A 25,695-nucleotide genomic window follows, 5' to 3' on the forward strand; every position below is an offset into this window, starting at 1 on the left:
AGGGAGAGGAACTGAGTCAAGTAAACACCCTCTAAAATGTCTGGGATCCGTTCTGGAATTTTACATTTTATTCAACCATTACCAGCAGAGAGCTATTTCAATAAATCTGAAATAAACTGTGTAACAATTGTGTCCCGTTATACTCATCTAAAATGGAGCAAAAAAAAAGTGACAGGGCAATAACCCCTAACAGCCTTGTTTGCCGTGATCACTGAAATATACCCTCTCCCATGTTTCCAAACCAGGCATTTCAGAAATTCAAAGCAGCAAACCCGTAATACACAGATGACAACACCTGCGCTCACAGTGCAGGAGTCAAAACCCACGGCAATTAGGCTGCCTACATAAAAGAAAATTTGACTCAGTGAACGAGAATTGGCTACAGAGAGGCTCATCCTAGGTCAAAGACGACAAAATCAAAACCAGGCTTGTCCTGGGGAGGGACGGAACTTTAGATATCTTTTTAAGGAGGGGGTAATCATGCCCAGCCAGCAACTCCACACAGCGCTGTCCCAAGTTGCACCCTACCCAGGCGGCTAGGGGGAAAGGGCCCCCCGGCACGTTACTTAGCAGCGAAGTGCCACGGAAGTGCGAGCCAATCCCGAGGAGGAAATGCGATTTCCAACGTGAGTTTCAGAGAGGCAGCAGCGACGGCTGCTCCCCATTCCCACCCCCGCTACGCAAGGCCTTTGCGGAGGGAATAGGCGCGCCCGCCCGCCCTCCACCTCCTCCCAGTTTAGTGCCAAGCAGCCACGAGCTCCGGCGCAGGGCAATCCCATGGGCAGAGCTCGCCCGCCCGCCCCTCGGAGCTCGCCGCGGCGCAAATGCAGACAATAAGCAGCAGGCGAGGAAATAAAGGGAGAAAAGGCTGCAGCCCCCGGGGAGCAGGAAACGCTCCCGCAGGGGAGTTGGGGGGGGGGGGAAGCGGGCGCCGACTCTGGGCTTTCCCGGGAAAAGAACAAACTTGGGCAAAGTTTGAGTCAAGCAAATAAAGCGCAACAAGCGGGATCCCGGGGGAGCGGAGGAGAGGGCCTCACCCACGCCGTATTTCTCCTCCCTCTTGGTGGGCACCCAGCGAGTCATGGCGCTGGGGGGAGCCGCGACGGCAGCCACCGAACCGGGATGGGATGCGGGGACTCCGCTCCTAAGCCGCCATTTTCCAGCCGCGGGACGGGAAAAGTTTGCTCCTGCGGATGGAGAAGTCATGTGGTGCGGGCGGAGTCAGCGCTGGGAGTCCCAGCCCCCCTGCAAGCCTGGCTGGAGCAGCCACTGCCTGCCGGGCGTCCGCCGGCATTGCCCGGCCCGGGTGAGAGCGAGTGTGCGGCTCCCCAAGGGACTGGCAGAATGATCGCCCAGGCCACCACACACCAGCGTCCCACTGCTGCCCCTGCCCCAAGAAACCAGCGTCCCACTGCTGCCCCTGCCCAAACCAGCCTGCCATTACTGCCCCAAGAAACCAGCGTCCCACTGCTGCCCCTGCCCCAAGAAACCAGCGTCCCACTGCTGCCCCTGCCCCAAGAAACCAGCGTCCCACTGCTGCCCCTGCCCAAACCAGCCTGCCATTACTGCCCCAAGAAACCAGCCCGCCACTGCTGCCCCTACCCAAATGAACCTGCTCCAAGAAACCAGCTTGCTGCCCCTGCCCAACTACTCTGTCAACAAGAAACAAGAAAAAAGAGAAGCTAGATCTACCTGACTCTTGCCAACTTTTGTCCTCCCCACCCCCATTGGTACTATCAGAAACTAAAAAACCCTAGCTACTGTACCCCCCAAAAAATCTGAGTCCCCATTTCACTTGGAGGATGAGCACTGCGTGAGCTCACCACAAGTGTGTGCTGGTTCCAGATAAATGGTTCGGGCAATGGGAGCTTCAGGGGAGGTACCCACAGGCGATCGCAGCACGCGGAGCCCTCTGCTCTCCCACCCCCCAGGGACCACAGGAATGTTCCGGGAGCAGCGCGGTGCCAGGGGAGGCTGGGAGCCTACCTTAGCCTCGCTGTGCGCTGCTGCCACCCCAGAGCCGCTCAAGGTAAGTGGCGCCGGGCCAGAGCCCACACCCTGCACCCCAACCTCCTGCCCTGAGCCCCCTCCCACACTCCACATTGCCCCTGCCCCGGGCCCCCTCTTGCACCCCACACCCCTTGCCCTGAGCCCCTCCCTGTATACTGCACCCCCTCTCACACTCCCTCCCGCACCCCAACCCCCTGCCCAAGCCCTACATTCATGGCCCTGCATGCAATTTCCCCACCCAGATGTGGCAATCGGGCCAAAGAGTTTGCCTACCCCTGTTCTATGGCATGGATAGAGAATAAGTATTGCCACTCCTGCTGCACTAAATAATTCTGGGCTCTGATGTATCCTTGTGCACAAGTGTCACAAAGATCCATTGAAGGGGTGTGCTCATGCACAAGGATGCAACAGGATTCAGAAATTTATGGTGCAGTAGAAGCAGTCACACTGGTTCCTTATTGGTGCCATGTAATTTGAGTGATGAGGGATGAACACTGGATGGATCATGGCTTTTGGTTTGCTCAGGCACCAAAATGTTTTGGTGCAGCTGGAAGAGCTAGATTTCACCTCTATTTAAGTGTTCTAGGACTCGGAGACAGGTTTTTTTCATTTCTACTTGTGTTGGGGTCCAAACTGCTTTTGGTGCAGTAAGAATGGTAGACTTCTCTATTTTGATGGTAGAGTTTCGTAAATAACGTGCCACATTTGTCCTTCCTTGGAAATCAAGCTATCCCCATCCGTCCCATTGCCAGAGAAACTGAGCCCTTTTAAGAGGTGATAAGAAGATATTCTAGTCAGAGGCGTAGCAAGCGCCCTCCGTACCCTCCGACTGGAGAGGGCCCCGCAAGGAAGGGGGCCCCTAAAAGTGGCAAAATAAATACCGCATTCCAGTTTCTGCATTGTAAGGGGCCCCGCCCGGACATAAGTTCGGAGGGGGCCACCGTTCGGAGGGGGCCACGTTCTTTGTTGCTACGGCCCTGATTGCCAGTCTCAGATACTAGAATGTCTCTGCCAGCAGGCTGTCTGTATCTGGGAGAGTTTCCCTGGAGTTATCCCTCTCTGTATGGATCTATTCTATGACTATAAAGACTTGAGATCGTCACTCCCAAACCCAAAGTTCTGGGGATTCTCTCAAAATTAGAGTATGCCTAGCAGCTAGTCCGTGTGTGGGGTGTTTCAGTTATGAGGGGGACAGGTGAACAGAGAAGCTGAGCTTCTCCACCCTCTTCCCCAAGTCCTAGTGCCCTCAGAAAACCTGAAAGGCAGCATATCTTTTGAAGTAAAGCAAAATTTTCGTATTGTTTGGCTTTACTAAGAAGAAAATGTGAAAAAAGTAGTGGAGAAAGTTAAAGGGATAAAATTTGCAAAGAAATAGAGCGGGGAAGGGCAAAATAGCTATGGAAAGTCTGAACGGCTATATTCTGCTACAAAAAAACTGTCAGCTGTAGGTCCCTGGTGTGCTGATGCCACTGCCTCTCATGCTGACCAGTATTGTCTCATTTCCTTGTACTGCCCCGTCTATCCCTCTGTATCGACCTGAGATACAGGGTGAGAACTAATCCCTTGCAGGGGTCAGGAAGGAATCTTTACATTCAGTGCATTTTGTGTAGAGCCATCTCCTGAAGCATTATTGCCTACTGTTGGGGCATTGTTCCAGACTATATATATATATATATAGGTTAGATAAATGTCTATCAGGGATGGTCTAGACAGTATTTGGTCCTGCCATGCGGGCAGGGGACTGGACTCGATGACCTCTCGAGGTCCCTTCCAGTCCTAGAATCTATGAATCTATATATCAGTATCTGATCCACACAGAAACCCATTCCTACCTAGTCTTTCCATACACCCTCCCTCCCACTTTCTTTGTGCTTTGTTTCCCAATTCAGAGGTGTGCTGCAGCATAATATAGATTCCACCACCTAGAACATTGTCTGCCGAGAACTAGACTGAGACCCTGAATCTCATTGCTCTTTTAACTAAAGCAAGCCTTTAGAATTCAAAGGCCATTGCAATGTGTTGAACCACTGTACCCTTAGGCATTATTCCATAGGGTGAGGAGATCAAAAGTGTTTCAACAGCAGTCTCGGCTCGTTATCTTTATCCTGCAGTATTGTGTAACTTTGATTTAAAGGGTTTAAGAGGGTTGTAAGATGAATCAAATCAAACTGAAATATTAAAACAACAAATGTTCTTGTTCCATTTCGCGCTTCTTATCTTTGTTTTTCCATGCAAATGAAAGAACAAATAAAACAGAAATACAGCACCTGTATTTATGACTATGGATAAATATTTTGCACTGCTATACAGTCTATACATTGTTCCTCTGGTGCTTCTGTATTTGTGAAGGGAAGCTCCAGAAGAGGTTGGGATCTGAAGGCACTGTCACATGTTGGCTCACAGATCTTCAAAACTACTGATGTAATGGTCTTTTCTAGCACTTACAGTATAAATGCAAGTCTGGGATCCGATTTGCTTCTCTCTTATCCTGGAGTAAATCAGGAGCTACTCCACTGAAGTCATTGAAGGCATAAGGAATGAATGTGGGGTACAGAATAGCTCCCTTAGATGAAGTTTAGTTATCTGTGGTTTGGTGGTCAAGCGGTCTAGCTTGGTGTATGCACTGTTGCTTCACATCTAGGGTCCAATGTTCAAATCTGAAATTAAAGACACATTGAAGTCTTTAAAATATGATTTGAGGACATCAATGGCTCAGACATAGGTTAGGGGTTTATTACAGGAGTAGGTGGGTAGATTCTGTGGCCTGCATTGTGCAGGAGGTCAGACTAGACGATCATCATAGTCCCTTCTGACCTTAAAATCTATGACTCTGTGAAGGTCTCCTAGTAATTAGGGTTTCCGTAAGAGTTTCCAGATGGAGATTTCTTTGGAAGTGTGTGTGCACCAGAGCCAGATTACCTGACTCTTGTGTCTTCTCATGTGTTCTAGGATACAGGTTTTTCCACTGGACTTTTATAGTGTTATTTAATGGCAGACAATCAGTGAGAGTCTCTTTGTTTCTACTTGTGGGGGAGCTGTGCACTTGATCATGCCAGAATGTGATATGTTGCAGTTGTGCTATAAGAAAGTAAAGTGGAAAATTATGAAAGGTCATGTCCCCCCCCCCATCTGCACAACTAGCATTATCTGTTAGGGTATTGTAACAGAGTGCAGGGAGTGATTCAAGTATTTGCCAGGCCTAGTGGGACGGTTCACCTTCCAAGATCAGAGTTGTTCGGTCTGGTATGGCTGTGCAGGGGATGAACAGGTGAGCCTGCACTCCAATCATTTATATGCTAAGCACTTCCCCAGGAAGTGATTGGGGTAGTTATCTAATCAGGCTGGTGGACTGGATGGGATAAAGAGCCAAATAGCCCGTCCACCCAAGTCTGATAAAGAGGCACAGGAAGGAAGTGCCAGGAGAAAGGAAAAAAAAAAAAAAAAAAAAAAACCCAACAGGGTTAGCTGAGCCTAATCACACAGAGGCCTCAGAGAAGGGAGACCTCTGGTCCCGTCAGGTCCCCGAGGAGAGGGCTAAAAGAACTGTAGATATTGTAAATAGACTGTTGCACAGGGACTATAGTGATATTGGTGGAGGTAACTTGAATAAAAGGTCACTAACTACACACCTGGTGGAGTTAGTACAGTTTCTGCAGGGGAGAAGACAGGAATGGAGCCATGCCCTGTTACAGATATATATATATGGGGATTTTTACTGCTCCATAAAAGGGATGATATTGGAGTGTTGTGGTTTTTTGTTTTTTTTGTAGAGTAACTGGGGTAGAGACAAAAAGTAGTTAACTTTGGAAAGAACTGTCACCTTAATGATGTTAACTTTGTCAATAAGTGTAATCAGAATGGCAGGCCACTTTTTTAATCATTAATAATTTTATCCAAGAGTGGAATGTTAAGTGGAAAGTGTATTTACCTTAATGTTAACTTTGTGAAAAAAATGTGTTGAATTGGGCAGGATTGTAAGAGCTGTGGTATCTAGGAAGTTACACTAACACTTTCTTGCACTTAGGGATACAAGTTAAAAGTTCACCAAATTCTGGGAGTAATCTTAATACTTCAGGCAGAGATGTTTAATGAATATGAGAATAAAGTGTTAATTGTTCAAAGCTTACTCATGTCAATTGGACTTTAACCTTTACTTGAAATCAGTGGAACTACTCACATGAGTAAGGATTCTACAATCAGGCTCAAAACAGTTACATAAATTACTAGTGTATTTCTAGTATAATACACTAGAAAAGCTAAAGAAACTCATCTTAACAGTCTTTTATTTGCAACCTGATTCTCTTTGCACTAACATTAATGAGCCAACAGAATAGTATTTTATATTCTCTTATTTTAAGAGACATAATATTACCTGTTGTAAGTTATTGCTGACATATTTACAAGCATTGGACATTCTCGTTCAAAATCAAATAATAAATCCTATGTACATAGTTTGAGCAGCGCTCCCAGACAAGAACAAGCAGAACAGAAAATATCTTCACAAAAGTTAGGGAAGTATCATGCAGGTAAAAACAAGTACTTTGTTTTCAGAGGACCATCTGTTTTACTGTGTAAATTCCAATTGACTCAATATTTTTTTAAAAGAATGAGCTAAATTTTTCAAACTTTAGCATGAAAAATGAAAAACCTTTAAAGAGAATAGGTGAAGAGATTACTTGAACTATAATGTATGCAAGTAAAGTCATTACTCATTACAAGCTAGATAATGATGAGTTAGAGGCTGACAAGCTCAAGATGAAAACATGCATTATCCTGTTAATAATACTTTGCACTTGTGTAGCACTTTACATTCTCAAAGCACTATACAAATATTAACTTTCCTTCATGAGAGAGAAGTATCATTATCTCCATTTACAACTGAGACACAGCAAAGCTAAGGCCAACATTTTCAAAACAGGCAGGCACCCAAAAGTTGAAGAATCCAAGGTCAGAGACCACTTTTTGAATACTTTTGCCTAAGTGACTTTCAAAAGGCCACACAATACATCATTAGCAAAGGCAAAGTTAGACTTTAGGAACTCCCCAATTCTATCCTCAGTTCTGTAGAACATGTTTCCCTTACTCTTTTACTGTCACATGAGTTAGCATTGAGCAACCAAATGCTATAGCAACACCTGTTTACAAGAGTTTCAAGAGACAAGGGGCTTGAAGTGTTGTCTGTTCTGTTTCAGATAGCTGCCATCCTTACAAGGGTTCATAGGTTTTTATACTGTGCCCATCATTGTAGTACCTTCCAGGAGCACAGTAAGCCATGTGACTACACTTCTGTCATGTGGTATTTGTTCTCTCATCCTCTCCTCAAAAGGAAAAGTGTGTGCAGTGGAGTGTCTTGTTATGGAAGCATATCTATCTATATAAACACACACACACACACACACGTTGCTATGTGTTTATATTAGAGGTAGGTAGGTCGGTCAAAAATGTGTCTTGTACTTGGTGTGGAAAGTGAAGAGGTTTGTGATAGTCCTTAGTTCATGGGGAGTTTATTCCACAGACTCAGTCCAGTCCAGGAGAAAGTTCTGTCTCTTGCACAGATAAGCTTTGCTCTTACTGTTGAGAGTTCCGTTGTGCCAGAGGATCGTAGTTCTTTACCACAGTCTTCATCCCAGAGCTTTAGATATCCTCGGCCCAGGCCAAGGAATGCTTTGAAGATGAGGACTGAGAACTTGAACTCGATTTGATATTTTATGGGAACTCAGTGTAGAGTGCAAAGGACAGGTTTGATATGTTCCGGGTAGACTGTGTTTCTGAGGAGACGCGCTACGGAGTCCTATGCTAGTTGGAGTTTCCTAAATGTGAAAGGCTTCATTCCCAGGTATATTTCATCGCTGTAATCTAGCCAAGAGATGATGAATAAGGCAAAGCTTTTGTCACGGATATTTTTAGTAAAAGTAATGGAGAGGACATGGGCAATAAACAAAAATTCACGGAAGCCCGTGACCTGTCCCTCACTTTCAGTAAAAATATATATCCCTGACAAAATGGTGAGGTGGGTTAAGCACCCACTGCTGCTTGTGCTCCTGGGGCTCCTGCCAATGCAGTGAGTGGCATCTCTGGGATCTCTCCCACGCAGGCACTGAGCAGCTCTAATGGTGCCCTGCCACCCACGGCAGCAGGGAGCTCCGGCGGGTTCCCCACCACTTGTGGCGAATGGGAGCTCTGGGGTCCCCGCTGCTCGCGGTGGCTGGGAGCTCAGGGGGGTCCCCCCTGCTGCCCACTGCAGCTAAGCAGCTGCAAGAGGTGCACCCATCACTTGCTGGGTAGCTGCAGTGTCCCCTGTGGCTGGGCAACTGCAGAGTGTTCCCCCGCCGGCCACTGCAGCTGGGCAGCTGCGAGGAGTTCCCCTGCCATCTGCCACGGGTGGGCAGCTGCAGGTCCCCTCACCAGGGCAGAGACTGGGAGTTGCGAGGGGAGGGCAGCTGGGAGCTCCAGCCCCGGGGCAGAAAATTTCACGGAGGTCAATGGAAGTCATGGATTCTGTGACTTCCATACCTCCTTGACATAATTGTAGCCTTAGTGATGATGGCATGAATAACTGAAGCCAGATCTTCATCTACCAGGATGGGACAGAGTTTCCTAGCCAACTGGAGATGGCAGAAATCTTTACTCACGTATGCTGCTCTGTGAGAGCTCAGAGTAAGTGAGGAATGCAAGTATGCCTAGACTATGGACTGAATTCTTCTTATTATTATATGCACAGCGTGCCTCAGGTGTCACATGACCAGGATTCATCATTTTGGTCCACTGGTTGGATCATTGGCTTCCCCAGCCTGGGCCAGGTATTAACAAGGAGTGTGACGTGAATGCTGATCCATGCCCCCATGGACTGAATTGATCAATTATGAGCGTGTATCTTCAGTCAATGGAGATTGCATCATGGCTGCAAGCTCTCCAGAATACTTTACTGTGCCCACCAGCATCTGATCTGTCGTGTTCATGTTCAGTGCTTTCATTGGAATGATGAAAACAGTTTTGCAGGAACAAAGGGCCAGATTCACAAAGGGATTTAAGTGCCTAAACCCCAGTTTTAGGCACATAAATCATAGTTTTAGGCACCACTGGATTCCACAGAACTTCCACTCGGCTGCTGCTTAATCCTGTAGGTGCCTACATTTTCTTGGTGCGTAAATTTTCACTGTAAAAGTTCCCTCGGTGCCTATGCTTATGCCTCTGAGCACGTGCACTGCTGCTTTGCTCTAGGCATCCGGATGCCTATCTCCCTTCTAACCCCAGAACCGGGGAAAGATAGGTGCTTCTCTGCCTATCTTGCTTGTAGGGCTTGATTGACTAGGTGTGCTTGGAATATACCTAACACCACACAAAAAGGCTTTAAACTTTAAACCAGTGATTAGGGTACTCAGGATGTGGAAATCCCCAGTTCAGTGCCCCCCTCCAGCTGATGAGAAGAAGTAATTTGAACAGGGATCTCCCATCTCTCTGCTGAATGTCCTCATAAATGGACTATGGGATAGTCTCATGTGGGCCTCTCTCAATCTCGCTTATAAAAGTTGTTCCACTTTAATTGAATTAATGTTAATTGGGCCAGAGAAAGCATGAGAATCCCTCTGTAGTCCGGATATTCACCTGAGGCTGCAGAACCCCCACATTTAAATCCCTTCTTCTCATTAAGCACAGGGGGGGAATTGAACTAGGAGATCCCACATCCTGTGTGAGTACCTTAACCAGTGGGCTAGAGGGAGGGCTTCTTCCACCAACTGGCCATTTTGTGTGGAGTTAGACAGACACCTAACTCATTCTGACAAGAAATGACTTAGATAGATCCCTAAACTGCCTGACTCCAGAAGAAGGGTTGCCAGCTGTAGATTGCAAGCTGAGATAGGCACTTTCCTGCAGCCTGCACTAAGTGCCGAACTCCAGAGAAGGTTTAGGCATGGGCAGCAGGTGAAGCTTCCCCTTGGGGAGGCTAGTCCCCTGTCCTGCCTTTTCTGGCCAAAGCCATGCCCCTTGGCTTCTCTCAGTCATCCTCCTCCCCCCGGCCCTGGCCAGGATGGTGGGGGGAAGCTGAGAGTTCGGTCCCTTCCCCCCATGGCCCTGGTGGGAGTGGGGGCTGAGAGCTTGACCTCAGCTCGGATGGTGGCAGAGCTCTTGGCCTTGGCTGGAGCTCTGAGCCTGGAGCCCTGCCCTCGTTCCACCCCTTCTACCTATGGCCCCACCTTGATCCCACCCCATTCCACCCCTTCCCCTCCTCTGTTCCACCCCTTCTCCTGGTCCTGCCCCCGTTCTTCCCCCACTCCACCTCTTCCCCTAGGATTGTCAGGCATCTGGTTTTTGACTATAACGCCCAGTTGAAAAGGGACCCTGGTGGCTCCAGGTGGCACCGCCGACCGGGCCGTTAAAAGTCCAGTCAGTGGCGCAGCAGGGGCCCAGGGCTAAGGCAGGCTCCCTCCCTGCCCTAACTCCGCATGGCTCCTGAAAGCGTCTGCCAGGTCTCTGCAGCCCCAAATGCATGGGTGGCTCGGGAGGCTCTGCGCACTGCCCCTGCCCCGAGGGCCAGCTCCGCAACTCCCATTGGCCGGGAACCATGATCAATGGGAGCTGCGGGGGTGGCACCTCTGGGTGCCTGGTAGCCCACGGAGCCTTCCTGGCCGCCCATGTGTCTAGGGGCTGCAGGAACCTTGTGGCTGCTTCCTGGGAGCCACGGTAAACATCGCCGGGACCCCGCAGCTCCTCCCAGACCCCAACTCCCTGTCCCATCCCAGAGTCCTCTCACGCATCCACACTCCCTCCCAGAGCCCAACACCCCAACCCCCTGCCTCAGCCCCCTCCTACACCTCAAACCCCTCATCCCCAGCCCACACCCCCAGCCGGAGCCCTCAACTTCCCCCACATCCCAACCCCGTGCCCCAGCACCCCCAACCGGAGCCCGCCCTCCATCCTGCACTCTGAGCCCCAACGCGGAGTCCCCTCCAGCACCAAACTCCCTCCCGGAGCCTGCACCCACCCCAACACACCAATCCCCTGCCTCAGCCCCCTCCTGACCCCCAAACCCTCATCCCCAGCCCTATCCCAGAACCTGCAGCCCCCAGCTCAGAGCCCTCTCCCACACCCTTAACCACTCGTTTCTGGCCCCACCCAGAGCCTGCACTCCAGCCCTGAGCCCTCTCCTGCACCCCCAAACCCCTCATCCCTGGCCTGCCAGCCTAAGGGTGCAGGACTAATTTGGGTCAGGTGACAGCCTGATAAACACCTGAGCCTCCTCAAAGGGCAGAGGACTCAGTTTGGAGGTGAAACAACAGGAAACTTGTTGGGGTCTTGCAGAAGGTCCTGGTTTGGAGCCTTGAAGAGGCAGATCTGATTGAAACAGGTTGAAAGATAGACTAAAGGGGCTGAGACTGTGAGGGGACTTCAGGGAAGCACCCTGGGAGTTAGGGCTCTGTCCCAAAGCAGAGAGACTTAAAGGTAGCCCAGAGGATGAGCTCAAAAGAACCTAAGTAGGATGGTAGAACCTAAGTGGGGTGGTAGAACCTTTTGTCTGAACTTTTGTTACTGTCGAAGGAGACTGAACTGTGAAAATCATCCAGCTGCAGGGCTGAGACTTGTGAATGCCCAGGAGAGAAAGAAAACCCTAGGGAAGGGGAAACCGAAAACAGGAGGAGGTGTTATGTGGCAGCAGGTATACATAAATGCTGTTTTAAAAAGAGAAATTAAAATATACTTCACTAACTTTTCCTCAGTTTAGCCAATGCCCGCCCCATCTAGCACAGCCACCTATCCCTGCCAAAGCAGCTACCTGCCAGATATTCAGAATTTGGAGACTGGGTGTCATAATCAGGGATGAGTTACACCTGTGACCTCTCCCCCACCCCATCTCTGGGAGTGCTCTTTCAAAGTGACAGGCCTTTATCTGCATTGTTCCCCAGAGTGGAACTCTATGGTTCACCCTACTTTAGATTGTTAGGCTACAACACCTCTTGGTTACAGGGTGAGTGGTGCCCTAGACTCCCCTCCCCCAACCTTTGCAGCCCTTCTTGTGTGCATGTCTGAGGTGATAGATTTTGCTACCTTCGCCTTTAGCTGGGGGGAGCCCTGTGGCTCTACCATTCTCAGACTAGATGCCAGTGTGGCAGTCCCCCTATTTCCAACTGTTCATATGACAGCCCCAACTCTACTTGTAAGTACCTGTAAGAAACTTCCCTCCAGAAATAGAGAGAAGGATTAAAACACTCCATATTCATCTGGTCTCATCTAAACTTTATCCTTTTCTTGAAAGTTTTGGTAGAGGAAAACTGGGCCAACCAGAAACTATCTCTGGGCTGGCAGAGAGAGACTGTTCCCTGGTGGTTTTCTCTCTCAGTGTCTTTTGCCCACCCCCAAGCAGCTGCTGCTTATTCACATCCTTTTTCTCTCCAAGTTGGTATATTTAATTGTTTAGTGTCCATTTCATCCTAGGCTCAGGTCTAGGCAAAACTAATAGCTTCCCCATTGTTTCTTTAAGAACCCTTGGTATTCTGTCTGTGGTACCTATCTTTTGTCATTGATTCATTTTCTGTTTGTCTGCCTTGAACAGCATCCTTTGATTTAATTCCATGCAGCCATAAAGCACTATATCAGGAGGATAAACTGAGGTACATATATTCTGCACACTGATGAATAATGCTGATATTCAAATATGGGAGTAATTAAATCATCCATATTTACAGTGGCTCCAATTTAAAAAAAAAACCACAAAAGTTTGCCCCAGGCAAAAGAGAAAATGGCATGGAAAGACATTTTATTTTTGAGATTTTCTAACATAAAAGAAACCAATACAATTACAAGAGATTACTAGATAGCACTATTTTAACTTTGGTTGTCTCATTTCTCTTGGTATGTGAGGCTTGTAATGACTCTGTTAGGAAGAAGAATCCTTCAGAGAGTTAGTAATAAAGGTTATCTGCTAAGTGGGGCAAATAGGTGCTGAGCTCCTTGAATTTGGTGAAGGTGGTCTACTTTTAAACACATCTGTCTTAGGCACATATGTTAAAATGTGCAGAGGGAAATAAAATAATCCAAAAAGCTATAGAGCATTGGAAGCAGCTGGATTCTCATTTTGGTGCACAGGGTCATGGATGCAGAAACAAGTGAAGGCTAGGGATCCATATGGTTGACGGCAGAATTTTGTGTATGTCCCAGGTCAGATGCACAGAAAATTTTCCACAGTGAGTACAGAGCTGGTTCCCATCTGTGCTGCTGCCAGCTGCCTGGCACTGTGTACTGTGAACCTTCTGATCAGAATAACAGAGCGCCTGATCCAGTTCCTATTAAAGTGAATTGAAAGGCTCCCATTGACTTCAGTGGGAATTGGGTCAGACCCATAGTGCAGAGGCATAGTTAGTACTGTAAATAAAGCAGCATTAACTGATCCCCGTTTTGACAAGTAGGGAAGGGGGAACATGTTGCACAGAGTGGCTGTTCCCCAGCTTTTCCTCTTCCAGGATAATCCCCTCTCTCTATGCAACCTGTTGGTCATGTAGATTTACTTCAAGAAGGAAAGCAGTGAGTGACTAAAGAAGTAGGAAAATTAGGACAACATATGTAACTGCTTCCCCCTGCCTGCCTTCCCCTTCCCTCCCCCCCGGCACTGGTGTCTACGCTGTGTTTTCTCCTTGTCTTACTCCCCTGTGTACCACACTGTATGGGGAGCATAAGGGTCTTGGATACTGGCTTCTAGTTAGCTGGAACACTTTCTAGTTGTCTAATTTTGAAAAATAAAATCCCTCCAAGTATTCCTTCTGTCATGTTGAAAAAGGTCACTAGTTTTGATGTGTATATGTGTAGCAGTACACTTAACTTGTTCAAATATATCTGGCCGTCTCATTATCAACTTCCTTTGTTTACTGAGAGTACATCTGCACCTTTAGCTTGCCAAGTAGCTGCAAGTGCTTTGGGACCTAAAGGTTGTGAATTCAATACCTCATGCTACAACTGTCATATGTTGCTGGCTGACAATTATATATGTGAGGTTATGGGCTATTACAAAGGCCATATATTATGGATGTGTCCAGGAACCAGATTTTTCTAAAATGGCATTTACTCGGTATTCTAGATTTAAACAATGGGAGCTTAAACAATAGATCTTAATGGTTTCAACTCTGTCATCGAGCAACTTTGGGTTTTTTTAACTTTTGGCTATTTTTAAAGTGCTTCCTGAGCTATGAAGGAGTCTCTGTAATATGTTCACAATTTCACCTGAAAACTACTTCAAATAACATGTGGAGTTGATACTTACTGTACTAAATTTGAATACTGCATTCCTTCAGTATGGTCTATATTTGTGATTCTTTAGTTCTAAACCTATATGTTGCGTGCAGGGTCTAGCTGTTAGTTTCTTTCAGGCAGAAAGTATGATAATTTGAAGTGTCTGGAAGCTTTCTTGTTGAGGCTGATTAAGGTGTTACTATCTGATGGCTGTTATGATGACCTATTGTATGCGAAAGGAGTCATTATCTATGTCCATTGCATGGTGGAGAGCACGTATTATGAAAGTCACCATCAGAAACGGTATTGTTTTGGACAGTCTGAGGGCAGAGGCCAAGAACTTGGATGACCATGAAAACTCAGCTATTTCAGCCTTCGTGGTGACCTTTCTAGGAAAGGTTAAGGCACTTTTATTGTGGGGTAATTCATACTGTTGTTGCCTGTGTTCAGTGACCTTTGGGCCAAGGCCCAAAGTAAACAGAAGTCAGTGGAAAGACTGTCATTGACTTTAGTATGCTTTGGATGAGACCCTGCATAAATCAACTGGGTGCTGCATGGTGTCTAGTACCTTTCATAAGCACTAAACTCACTTTTTTACAAATATTGCTAGGTGTAAAAATTGCCATAGGCTATGTTTGCTCTATAATGGCTGTAATGTTATGTTTTTATCCATTCCTGTTCTTATATTTTTTAATGATGAATTGATCATTTTCCTTTAATTTTTAATATATGGAAGTACCTTTTCAGTCTCTTCAAAGCAAAGGCAAGAAAATGGTAAGGCACTGAGCTTTACATCTAAGCCTGGTGTGCATCTGTGCCATCATTTCCCTTTCTTTTTGAGGGATTTCTCTTCATTCCTTTTCACTTTATAATCTTCTCTCTGTCCTCACTTCCTAGCAACCTCTCTACTTGTCATTGAGGGTGGGACCAGTTCACTTTGGTGCCTGTCATTTAATATTACCTAGATGAGTAAACCAGGGTCAGTCTTCTCAGCAGGTTGAGCTAGGGTTACCATATTTTGTGCCTCCAAATGGAGGACACTCCACGGCCCCGCCCCCAGCCCCGCCCCCAGCCCCGCCCCTCCCCAAAGTCTCCGCCCCCTCCCCTGCTTCCCGCGAATATTTGATTCGCGGGAAGCCTGAAGCAGGTAAGGGGGGTGTGGGGGGAGGAGGCGCGGCCCAGGCTGGCCCCCCGGCGTTTCCAGCCTGGGTCAGCTCGGGCCCTGGGGTGCCGGCCCCGGCCGACCACCCCCGGCCCGCCCAGCACTGCCGGCCCCCGGCGGACCCCCCCGGCTGACCCGGCTCCCCGCGGGCCCGGCTGACCCGGCTCCCCGCGGGCCCGGCGGACCCGGCTCCCCGCCGGCCCGGCTCCCCGCCGGCCCGGCGGACCCGGCTCCCCGCCGGCCCGGCTCCCCGCGGGCCCGGCCGACCCGGCTCCCCGCCGGCCCGGCTCCCCGCGGGCCCGGCCGACCCGGCTCCCCGCCGGCCCGGCTCCCCGCCGGCCCGGCTGACCGTCTCCCCGCGGGCCGGCTGACCTCCCGATTTTCCCGGACATGCCCGGCTTTTGGGGATTTCCCCCCGGACGGGGATTTGAGCCCCCAAAAGCCGGACATGTCCGGGAAAATCCGGACGTATGGTAACCCTACGGGTGGGGGTGTGGGGTCTGGGAGGGATTAGGGTACAGGAGGGGATTCCGACCTGGGGCAGGGGGTTGGGGTGCCGGGTGTGAGGTCTGGGAGGGAATTTGGGTGTGGGAGGGGGTTCCAACCTGGGGCAGGGTTTCTGGGTGCGAGCTCCAGCCAGGCGGCACTTACCTCAGCCAGCTCCTGATCAATGGCACACGGGTGCTAATGCAGGCTCCTGACCCCTGGTCTCCCTCCGCTGGCAGGCTCTGAGCAAGGCCTGCGCCGAGAACATGGATGACGAGCTCTCGATCCTGCTGACAGCACCCCCCAGCACAGACAAACTCCAGCACATCTTGGAGGTGAGCAGAATGGGGAGGGGCAGCAGGGGTTTTACCTTAGCCCTGGGGACTCCTAGAAAGAAGAGACTGGAAAATCCATGTTTCTATTGGATCCTTCCGAGTATGCATTCGTGATATAAACTCACTGGGTGACCTTGGGGTAACTCACTTCCCCCTTACGGCATCAGTCTTCTCCACTATCAAATCTACACTGGGGAAGAAGGACAGAAGCCCCGACAATCACCTTCACCTCTGGGTGTCTGGTCCTGGGAGCCGAAACCAACTGGACTATCTGCCCCATCTCCTAAACTGCCCTGTCTTTCCCTCCTAGGGCCTGGTCCTTAGTGCTCAACCTGGCCCCTTCCCAGCTTGTCCCTGACCTTTAAAGGACTCTCCAAGCCCCTCCCATGCCTGCTTCCCTTGGGGTCTCTCTCCTGGCTGAGCACAGGCTGCCCTTCTATCTCTCAGCAGGCCTGGGTCCTAATCACAGGCTGCGTCTTGTCACGTGACCCCCACACTTATTCCCTTCACCCTAGGGAGCTGCATCACCTGGGCCAGGTGCAGTTGAGCTCCAACCCCTTTCCTGGCCATCTCACCCTGGGACAGGTTGAAACTGGAAACCTGTGGGTAACAGTAACTGGTTGCTCGCAAAGGTGCTGAAGACACAATGGAAGAGGAAATCCTTTGGCCTGGATTGAAATTATTCCGACTGAAAGTGAATGAGAGAAAATAGGTCCAGAGTTCTCTTCCTAGCAGCAGAAAATGTAGCGATTGATAGAGGTTCAGGTCAGAAAGGACCATTATGTGCATCTAGTCGCCCCTCCTGTATAACTCAGGGCCTAGAATGTGACCAAGTGGTTCCTTCAGCCAACCATAGCATGGGACTGAGCCAGAGCATGTCTTTTGGAACGACATCCACATGCAGGAGAGCCAGCTGGCTACCAGAAAATCTCTCTCCTGCAGTGACGTGGGGTTAAGGGACACGGGGGAAAAGACATGGAGGCTGTGACTAAACTTAGAGCAGCAAGGCCAGGAAAACCAGGGTTAGGTCCCAGGCCTGGCTATCAGATCTACTGTTTTCTATTCCTGGCTTTGGGACCATGAGCGAGTCTCTGCACCGCTGGGTGCCTCGGTTTCCCCAGCTATCAAATGGAGCTAATCAAGGTTTTGTTTGTTCTCCCCATTTTACAGGGTGGGAAACCGAGACACAGTTGGGACCTGTCTACACTACAGGTCTGTCGTGCGTTTGTAATCTGCTGACCCCCACATGTTGTTCAGAGCCTATGGACAACACAGCTCCTAAAGGTACGTTTGTTCTGTGCTTATCCCCTATGTACCAGCAGGGCTGGACAGCATTTCTCACTGTGATGTGGGGAGCAGGTCCTGGGTACTAAGGGTCTGAAGAAGCTCTCAAGGACTAATTTTTTAAAATAATTGTTATCAATGAATTGGGAGAAAACATACAATCACTGCGGATAAGATTGGGGGGTGACAAAATACAGGCAGAGTGGTAATTCCTGATGGGGAGAGGGCAGTGATACAGAGCGATCTGGCTCATTCGGCCAGCTGGACCCATTCAAAGAAAACAAGTTTGAGCAGAGCCCAATGCAAGGTCCTATGCGTGGCAACAAGGCACGCCGGCCACACCTCCAGAATGGGGACGTGTATCCAGGAAAGCAGTGACTCTGAAAAGGATTTAGGGGCCAGAGTGGAGAAGCCACTCAACATGAGCTCCCAGTGTGATGCTGTGGTGAACAGGGCTAAAGCCATCATTAGACGAAGGAGCAGAGCCGTGAGTAGGATAGGGAGGTGACACAGCAGCAGTGAGACTGCTATTGGAATACTGCCTCCAGTGTTGGTGTCCTCCTTTGAAAAAGATGGTCCTAGAAATTGGAGCTGGGGCAGCAAAGAGCCACCAAATGTTCTGAGGGCTGGAGAAAAATGCCTTCTAGTGAGCTATTGAAAGAGCTCAACCTGTTTAGCTTATCAAAAGAAGATTGAAGGGGACTTCATTGAAGTGTTGATGTGCCTTAATGGAGAGAAAATACTGGGGATTAAAGGGCTCTCTAGTCTAGCAGAGAAAGGCAGAACAAGACCCAATGGCTGGAAGGTGAAAAGAGACAAATTCCTATGACAAATAAGGCACAAATATTCAACAGCGAGGATGATTGAACACAGGAAGAAGCTACCAAGGAAAGTGGTGGATTCTCCATCTCTTGATGTCATTAATAAAGACTAGATGCCTTTCCGGAATGTGTTTGCCCCAAAAGTAGCTATTGTGATAGACAGGAGGCCTGTGATATGCAGGGGGTCAGATTAGATGCTCTAACTGTCTCTTCTGGCCATAAAGTCTACTCATTTCTGAGAAACCGAGTGTAGCATTGGGAGCAGCTTGTGATGTTTTACTGTCTAGCCGGCTTGCTTCCTAGAATGAACACTCATTGAGCGGGGTGATCCCCAGAGAGTAGCTCAAACCTCCAAAGTGTCTGCCCTGTGGCAGGACATTAACACTGCAGGGGAGGGGTGGGTGTGGCAGTGACATCACAAAGGCCTTTTGCAGGACCTCGGCCTATTGGCCAAAGGTGCAGGGGAGGTGGTGACCTCACAGAGGGATGCTGACATCAGCCAGGCAGGACAGGGGCGCAGGGCCAAGGAAACCTCAGAGACCCCTGTGGCTTTGCTTCAGCAAGTCTCCTCTCGAGATCTCTCTTTGAGGTCTGAGAGAGTATTTGGGTTCGTGTATGTGAGCACCAGGAGGAACCTCTTTTGAGTTTTCTCCTTTCTTTTTCCTGATTTCATTAGAAATCTGACGTCCCTGTTTAGAAGGTAAGAGCCTCCGAGAGGTTTGGAACCTGTTCAGTCTGCTGCATCTGGCTCCAGCTGAATTTTAGGCATGGAAAACACTAGCTTAAGGTGGCCAAATTTTATTCCCCACCTGGGATTTTGTCCCTTAGAATCTCTGGGGACATTAAGGTTTGTCCTTTTTCTTTTACCTTTTCCTCTATCCCTCCCTCCTTTCTTTTCATCTCTTACTTCTTTTGTCCTTTCCCTGTTCCCCTCCCACCACCAGGAGGGGTGTGTGTGTGTCATGGGGGTTGCTCTACAACTCCCATTGTGGGAGGTCCACCGAAAAATGTGGGGCTGAAATAGTGCTCAGACAGTGATCCCCAGCGGTGACCTGGGCCATCCTTTGGGCTCTCTGGTGAGAACCCTCATCCTCCCGCCCCTCGGTCTCTACCCTGATTGGCTGAGCAGGGGGTTATTGACAGGGAGGAGACTCAGGTCCCTGTTGTTTTCTTTTAAGACCAAGTAAATAGTCATAACCAGTCATATGTTCGACAAATTTTGCTGCGTCTCTGCAGTTCATTATTTTCTCTAACATTCCAGTTCTCCTAAAATACTTGCTGAATAATTACTATGAACTCTTGCTGGTCTGGAACTCACTTGAGAGCACTTTATTCAGGTCATTCAATGTCTGAAATTCAAGATCCGATGGTTAGTTTGAAAATCAGGGCTCTTGGGTCCTATTCCCAACTCTGCCACGGACTGGCTGTGTGACCTAAGACAAGTCAATTCTCCTTTCTCAGCCTCAGCTTCTCCCTCTTTCAAGTAGGGATAACAATCCGCCCTATTTACCTCCCGGCAGGTGGAGAATGGGGATCTATTGGAGAGTGTCACTAGGAGCAGTGCATAAGATGAGGTGTCCTATCCTGTTTACTCAGATCAGATTAGGACATAATAGAATGGCTGAAATAGTCTATTTTATTTGTATTTTATTATGTTGCAATTGTTAAAAGCAGCACCTACTTAGCTCAGACTGAAACATCTTATCTAATTTTTGAGATCTAAGTATCTCCTCTTTGTGTAGCTCAAACCTCCAAAGTGTCTGCCCTGTGGCAGGACATTAACACTGCAGGGGAGGAGTGGGTATGGCAGTGACATCACAAAGGCCTTTTGCAGGACCTCAGCCTATTGGTCAAAGGTGCTGGGGAGGTGGTGATCTCACAGAGAGATGCTGACATCAGCCAGGCAGGACAGGGGCGCAGGGCCAGGGAAACCTCAGAGTTCCCTGTAGCTTTGCTTCAGCAAGTCTCCTTCTCGAGGTCTCTCTTTGAGGACTGAGAGAGTATTTAGGTTCATGTACATGAGCGCCAGGAGGAACCTCTTTTGAGTTTTCTCTTTTCTTTTTCCTGATTTTACTAGAAAACAGACGTCCCTGTTTAGAAGGTAAGAGCCTCCGAGAGGTTTGGAACCTGTTCAGTCTGATGCATCTGGCGCCAGCTGAATTCTAGGCATGGAAAACACTAGCTTAAGGTGGTCGAATTTTATTCCTCACCTGGGATTTTGTCCCTTAGAATCACTGGGGACATTAGGGTTTGTTCTTTTTGTTTTACCTTTTCCTCCATCCCTTCCTCCTTTCTCTTCATCTCTTAAGTCTTCTGTCCTTTCCTCTGTTCCCCTCCCACCACCAGGAGGACTCTGTGTGTGTGTCGTGGGGGGTGCTCTGCAGTGGGAACAGGGACAATTCTCCAACTTTGGGCAGTCGAGAGCCTGGGTGAGATAAGGGGCGTTAAAGCCCTTTGTGAAGGAGAAAGGGGAGTTTCACGGTGTTGAGCACCAAGGAATTCTAAACTTTGCTAAAACATCTAGTCTGCAGAAACCAGAAATGGTTGGGGCCACATTGTAACCATTGTCTTTTTTTAAGCCCATTGAGGGATGTGAGTCCCACCCTTTTAGGTATCTGGGGTGCTGGGAGAAGAGAAGAGGTGCCTGTCTCCATTTTATGGCCTCAACAAACTAAGTGCTGTGCCCCAGTTCTCGTCAGAGATCCCTGAAAAAGAACGTCTTCCCATCCATTAACATACCTGGAAAGATACTGGAACCCCTTATTAAACAATCAGTTTGTCAGCACCTACAGGACAATTTGGTTCTTAGGACTAGTGAGCATGGACTTGTCAAGAACAAATCATTCCAAACCAATCCTAGCTCCTTCTTTGGCAGGGTTACGGGCCTAGTGAAGTAAACAGTAGATGTGATCCATCTTGGTGTTAATAAGGACATTCTCACAAACAAACTAGGGAGATGTGGTCTAGATGCAATTAGTATAATATGTGTGCACAGATGGTTGCAAGCCCGTACTCCAACAGCCCAGAACCAAACACTCCTTCTCCTGGGCAGTGCGCTCCGACCTCTAATGGTCAGATGCTGCTTAGCACTGTCAGAGCAGCTTTTGCTGGGGGATTCTCCCAGCACTTTCCAATAGTGGGAAAGTATGAAATCCCCATTTGACTGCTGGGGACAGAGCCTAGAGCGGGGAGCAACTTACCCAAAGTCCCACAGGTCAATAGGAAACTCAGGCGCAGGGCTGGGAGTCACTGCCCCTCCCACTCCCAGGTCACCGCCCAAGGGTGGCTCCTCTGGCAGAGGTGCGGGGAAGGGTCACTCTCTCCTGGCTGGGCTGTTCTTTTCACTCCAGTAACATTGCAACGGCTTTGGGGAGAGGCTCACTCCCAGGATCAGATACAGGAGGGGCAGCAGGGTCCAGGGAACAGGGGCTATTCCTGCCCTGCCACTGTCTGTCTGAGAAACCTTGGCCTTGTCATTCCCTGGCTCGGTGCCTCAGTTTCCATTCTCGCCAGCCTGTGCCTATTTCCCTGCAGTTTCACCTGCGTGTTGGTGCCAGTCCCATCCCCGCACTGCACAGTCTAATACCGGCTCCTCTCTCTTGCCAGCACTATGACACCTGCCGTGGAGCCAGAGCTGGAGACCCACCTCCTCCGAGCTGCCCTGCACGCCGTCTTCACCCTGGGCATGGAGAAGGACACCACCCAAGTGCAGGTAGATCATGCTAAAGTCATGGATTGAAGAGCCAGCTGTCATCCTGACATGAGTCCTTGCTAATTGCCTGCAGTGGGATGTGAATGAGAGAGGCCAGGATATGTGTTTGGGGGTCTCACCAGTGTTTCCCAGAGACCCCACTTCCCATCCTGTGGCAGGTGTAGCCCCACTTTCCCTAACTCTGACCCATGGCTCTCCCTTGCTTTCAGGATCTGCCTAGGGTCTTGCCAGACCTCCTGGATGCCATGCTGGGGAACCTGCTGGCAGAGTCCCCAGACACCGACAGGCTCCAGTACATCTTGGAGGTGAGCCCGATGAGAGAGGTGGGGACAATTTTACCTTCACTCTTAGATCCATTTTCCAGTCTGTCCTCCTAGCCGGGCCCCAAGTGGGCATCCTTGGTCAGGGCAGTCAGTGCAATGCCTCCTTTCCCCACAGCACATTAACTACTAGATCGTGTCCACGGTGCCGCGAGAGAGAGCCAGGGCCGTTAAGAGCAGCACTGCCCTGCTCAGATTCACCATCACCCTCCCTGAGTTTGACGTAAGTGACCTCTGACCCCAGCTTCCTGACTCCAGGCGTAGGTGATCTGGCTCCGACGGGCTGTAGGATCTGCTGCTGCAGGGGCTGTGGGTTAGGAGTGTTCCTCTTGGGGAGGCAGAGTCAGAGCAGAGAGTGAGCCTGGCTTGAGTCAAGTTCTTCTTGTCCTAGTTAAGTGGTGACTCTGGGCTTTTAAGGGGACTGTGCTCCAGGTTCATGCCTCCCTGTCATCCTGGAGCAGCTGGGGAAGCAAGTCCTCATGGAGGGCCCTGCAGAGGGGCTGAGGGGAAGGAGAGTCCTGGCCCGGGGGGGACTGGGAGCTGACAGGAAAATGCTGATGGAGTCCCCTCTCCCTCTCCCGTCCATTAGAACTCAGCGGAATTCCCCAGGATGGGTCACCACATGGCACAGCTAGCTCTGTCCGTCAGTGACCCAGCCAAGGACATCAGCCGGCAGGCCAGGGAGGGGGTTTACCGGCTCTACCAGCTGCTGCTGCACCAGAGGAGTAAGGAACCCAGCTGGGAAATGGCACCCGCTAGAAGAGTGAGACTGGGACCCCAGCCAATTTCTCTCAGATTGACCCCGGCTGGAGGATGAGTCTCTCTATCTCTTTCTGTGTTCCACACCACGCCCTGCAATTCTGTTGGGCCGGGCACGCAGCGAGGACTCTGCCCACTGTGCAGCCACCAATGGGATTGGAAGGACACAAGCCCTGCAACCAGAAGGACAAATGTGTGTGTGTGTGTCTCTCTCCCTGTCACCTACTCCCTCCTGGGGGAAACCCAGCAGCTGATGGGGGACAAGGTGAGCAGCTGCATTAGACTCAGGAGATTGGGGCGCGGCCCAGGCCTCATTCCCATCCTGTGGCCATTCGCTGGCCTGGCACAAGAAGCCTGGTGGGGAATGAAAGGGAGAGCAGGTGCTCCTGGGAAGGGAGATGAATTCACCTCCATGAGCAGGAGCGAGCCAGCTTGTCCCCGGAGCAGCTCCAGCCAGCTCTTTAGCCAGGCTAATTAATGACAAGCTTTGCCTCATCCCAGACTTATGTTCTTAGGACAGGGTGCTATCGCTCTTGGGAAGGGCAGGAGAGTCCCCCAAGTGCCCTCTGCGAGACTCTCCTGTCCCACAGGGCCGCACCCAATTCCTAGTGGTCTGGTGTCTGTGTCACCCGAGCCACCACCCAGAGTTGCTCCCATCACTGGCAGCCTGGGAGGCCAAGGACTGACGGGTGATGGCGTCTGACCAGGCAGGGCTGAGGCACATGGGCAGGGGACGCTTGCCCTGCTGCTGGCAAGGCTGGACACGTTCTGGAAAGAACAGGAGGATTCAGTCAGCAGTAGGGTTACCATGTCTAATAAATAAAAAAAGAGGACCCTCCACGGGCCCTGGCCCCGCCCATTTTCCCACCCCTAGCCCCGCCCCAACTCCGCTCCTTCCCCGCCCTAACTCCGCCCCCTCCTCCCTCCCACTCCCAGCCATGGGGAGAGGGCTGCCACAGCGCTACCGGCTTCACGGTTTGCCGTGCAGCCCCCAGACCCTGCGCCCCCGGCCGACACTTCCCCAGCGCAGCTGGAGCACGGGAGGGGAAGCGCCCACCCGGTAGCGCTGGCTCGTGCAGCTCGGCTCTTAAAGTCTGAGAGGGGAGGAGCGGAGCAGCTCAGCTGGAGCCCGGGAAGGGAAGTGCCTGGCCGGCGGCTCGGGGTCTGGAGGAAGGGGGGGTGCTGCCCGAAGCAAGTAGCGCTGGCTCGGGCAGCTCGGCTCTTAAAGTCTGAGAGGGGAGGAGCGGAGCAGAGCACCCGCGGGAGAGGAAGTACCCGGCCAGCATTTTCCCGGACATGTTTGGCTTTTCGGCAATTCCCCCCGGACGGGGGTTTGATTGCCGAAAAGCAGGACATGTCCGGGAAAAAACGGACGTATGGTAACCCTAGTCAGCAGGGGCTGCCGATCCGTCCCATTCACCAGGGCTGCCATCCTGCGGCTTCAGCATTACTGGCTGGGGTGACTTGGGGAAAGGTCTCAACCTCCCCACATCCCACTTCACTGCTGCCAGAATCCCTCCTGCCCCCCCCCCCCCGCTACAGTCCCCTCCCTACCCAACCTGCATGGGGCTGGAGGAGAGGGGTCTGAGAACTTGAGCTGTGGATTGGAGGTGGAACAGCTGTCAGGGGCACTGAGGGGGAAGTGGCAGGAGCTCCCCGTACAAGGAAGGGGGTTGCCACTGGAGGTCACTAGGAAGGACAACAAGACTCCATCCTGGGGGTCAGGAGGGGAAATCCATCCCTCAGAGGTGGGCAGAGGCTGGGTGGAAATGCTGCTGGTTCCAGGGGCCGTTAATCCCCCCTGATTCCTCGGAGGCGTCTGAGTCTCAGACAGGTTCTCATTCCCTTGCAGCAGGAGGACGTCACGGCCAATGTGATGCGCCAGCTCCGTATCATGCGGCACTTGCGCCAGGTGCCCGAGGAGCTGCAGGGCCTGTGCCTCCCAGGACACCAGCAACTCCCGCTCTCTGCTGCAGGTACTGCTCTGGCTCTCTGTAAATGGGGAGCTAGTGGAAGGGGAAATGGAGCCCCCTGGCACTCACAGAAACCCTCTCCCCTCTCTGTGGAGCAGGGTCCTTTCCTCTGCCCCCAAATTCCTTCATCTGGGACAGGAGCTCTTTCCCTCACACCCATTCCCCTCCCCTCTTTCCTTGATCTACCCCCATCCCATTCCCCCTGCGCCCAGGCAGAGCTCTGCCTGCCCCATATGGTGCAGAAAGGCCTGTGATATGTAGGGGATCAGATTAGGTGCTCTAACTGTCTCTTCTGCCCATAAATTCTACTCATTTCTGAGAAACCGAGTGTAGCATTGGGAGCAGCCTCTGCTGTTTTACTGTCTAGCCGGCTTGCTTCCTAGAATGAACACTCATTGAGTGGGGTGATCCACAGAGAGTAGCTCAAACCTCCAAAGGGTCTGGCCTGTGGCAGGACATTAGCACTGCAGGGGATGGGTGGGTGTGACAGTGACATCACAAAGGCCTTTTGCAGGACCTCCGCCTATTGGTCAAAGGTGGTGACCTCACAGAGAGATGCTGACATCAGCCAGGCAGGACAGGGGCGCAGGACCAGGGAAACCTCTGAGTCCCCT

The 25,695-nt window shown here is 50.5% G+C and overlaps 1 protein-coding gene and 1 long non-coding RNA gene across 4 annotated transcripts in view; one reads left to right on the forward strand and one right to left on the reverse strand.

Moving 5' to 3' along the window:
- Positions 1–1,216, reverse strand: part of DOCK1 (dedicator of cytokinesis 1) — a 538,667-nt gene extending 537,451 nt beyond the window's left edge. For both annotated transcript variants that reach the window (XM_065552235.1, XM_065552233.1), the window contains exon 1: positions 1,038–1,216. In XM_065552235.1, coding sequence (XP_065408307.1) covers positions 1,038–1,206 — 169 coding nt within the window. In that variant the 5' untranslated portion in view covers positions 1,207–1,216. The remainder of the gene's footprint in view (positions 1–1,037) is intronic.
- LOC135972786 (uncharacterized) lies at positions 468–23,075 on the forward strand. Of its 2 annotated transcripts, none has more exons than XR_010589302.1 (6): positions 468–626; positions 16,117–16,212; positions 17,383–17,496; positions 21,924–22,029; positions 22,239–22,334; positions 22,939–23,075. It is a non-coding gene; the product is annotated as an uncharacterized LOC135972786 (long non-coding RNA). The 2 variants fall into 2 exon arrangements; XR_010589301.1 differs by lacking the exon at positions 468–626 and adding an exon at positions 1,890–2,029.
- The last annotated feature ends 2,620 nt before the right edge of the window (positions 23,076–25,695 follow it).

Source organism: Chrysemys picta, chromosome 7 (genome assembly GCF_011386835.1).
Source record: "Chrysemys picta bellii isolate R12L10 chromosome 7, ASM1138683v2, whole genome shotgun sequence".
Lineage (NCBI taxonomy): Eukaryota > Metazoa > Chordata > Testudines > Emydidae > Chrysemys > Chrysemys picta.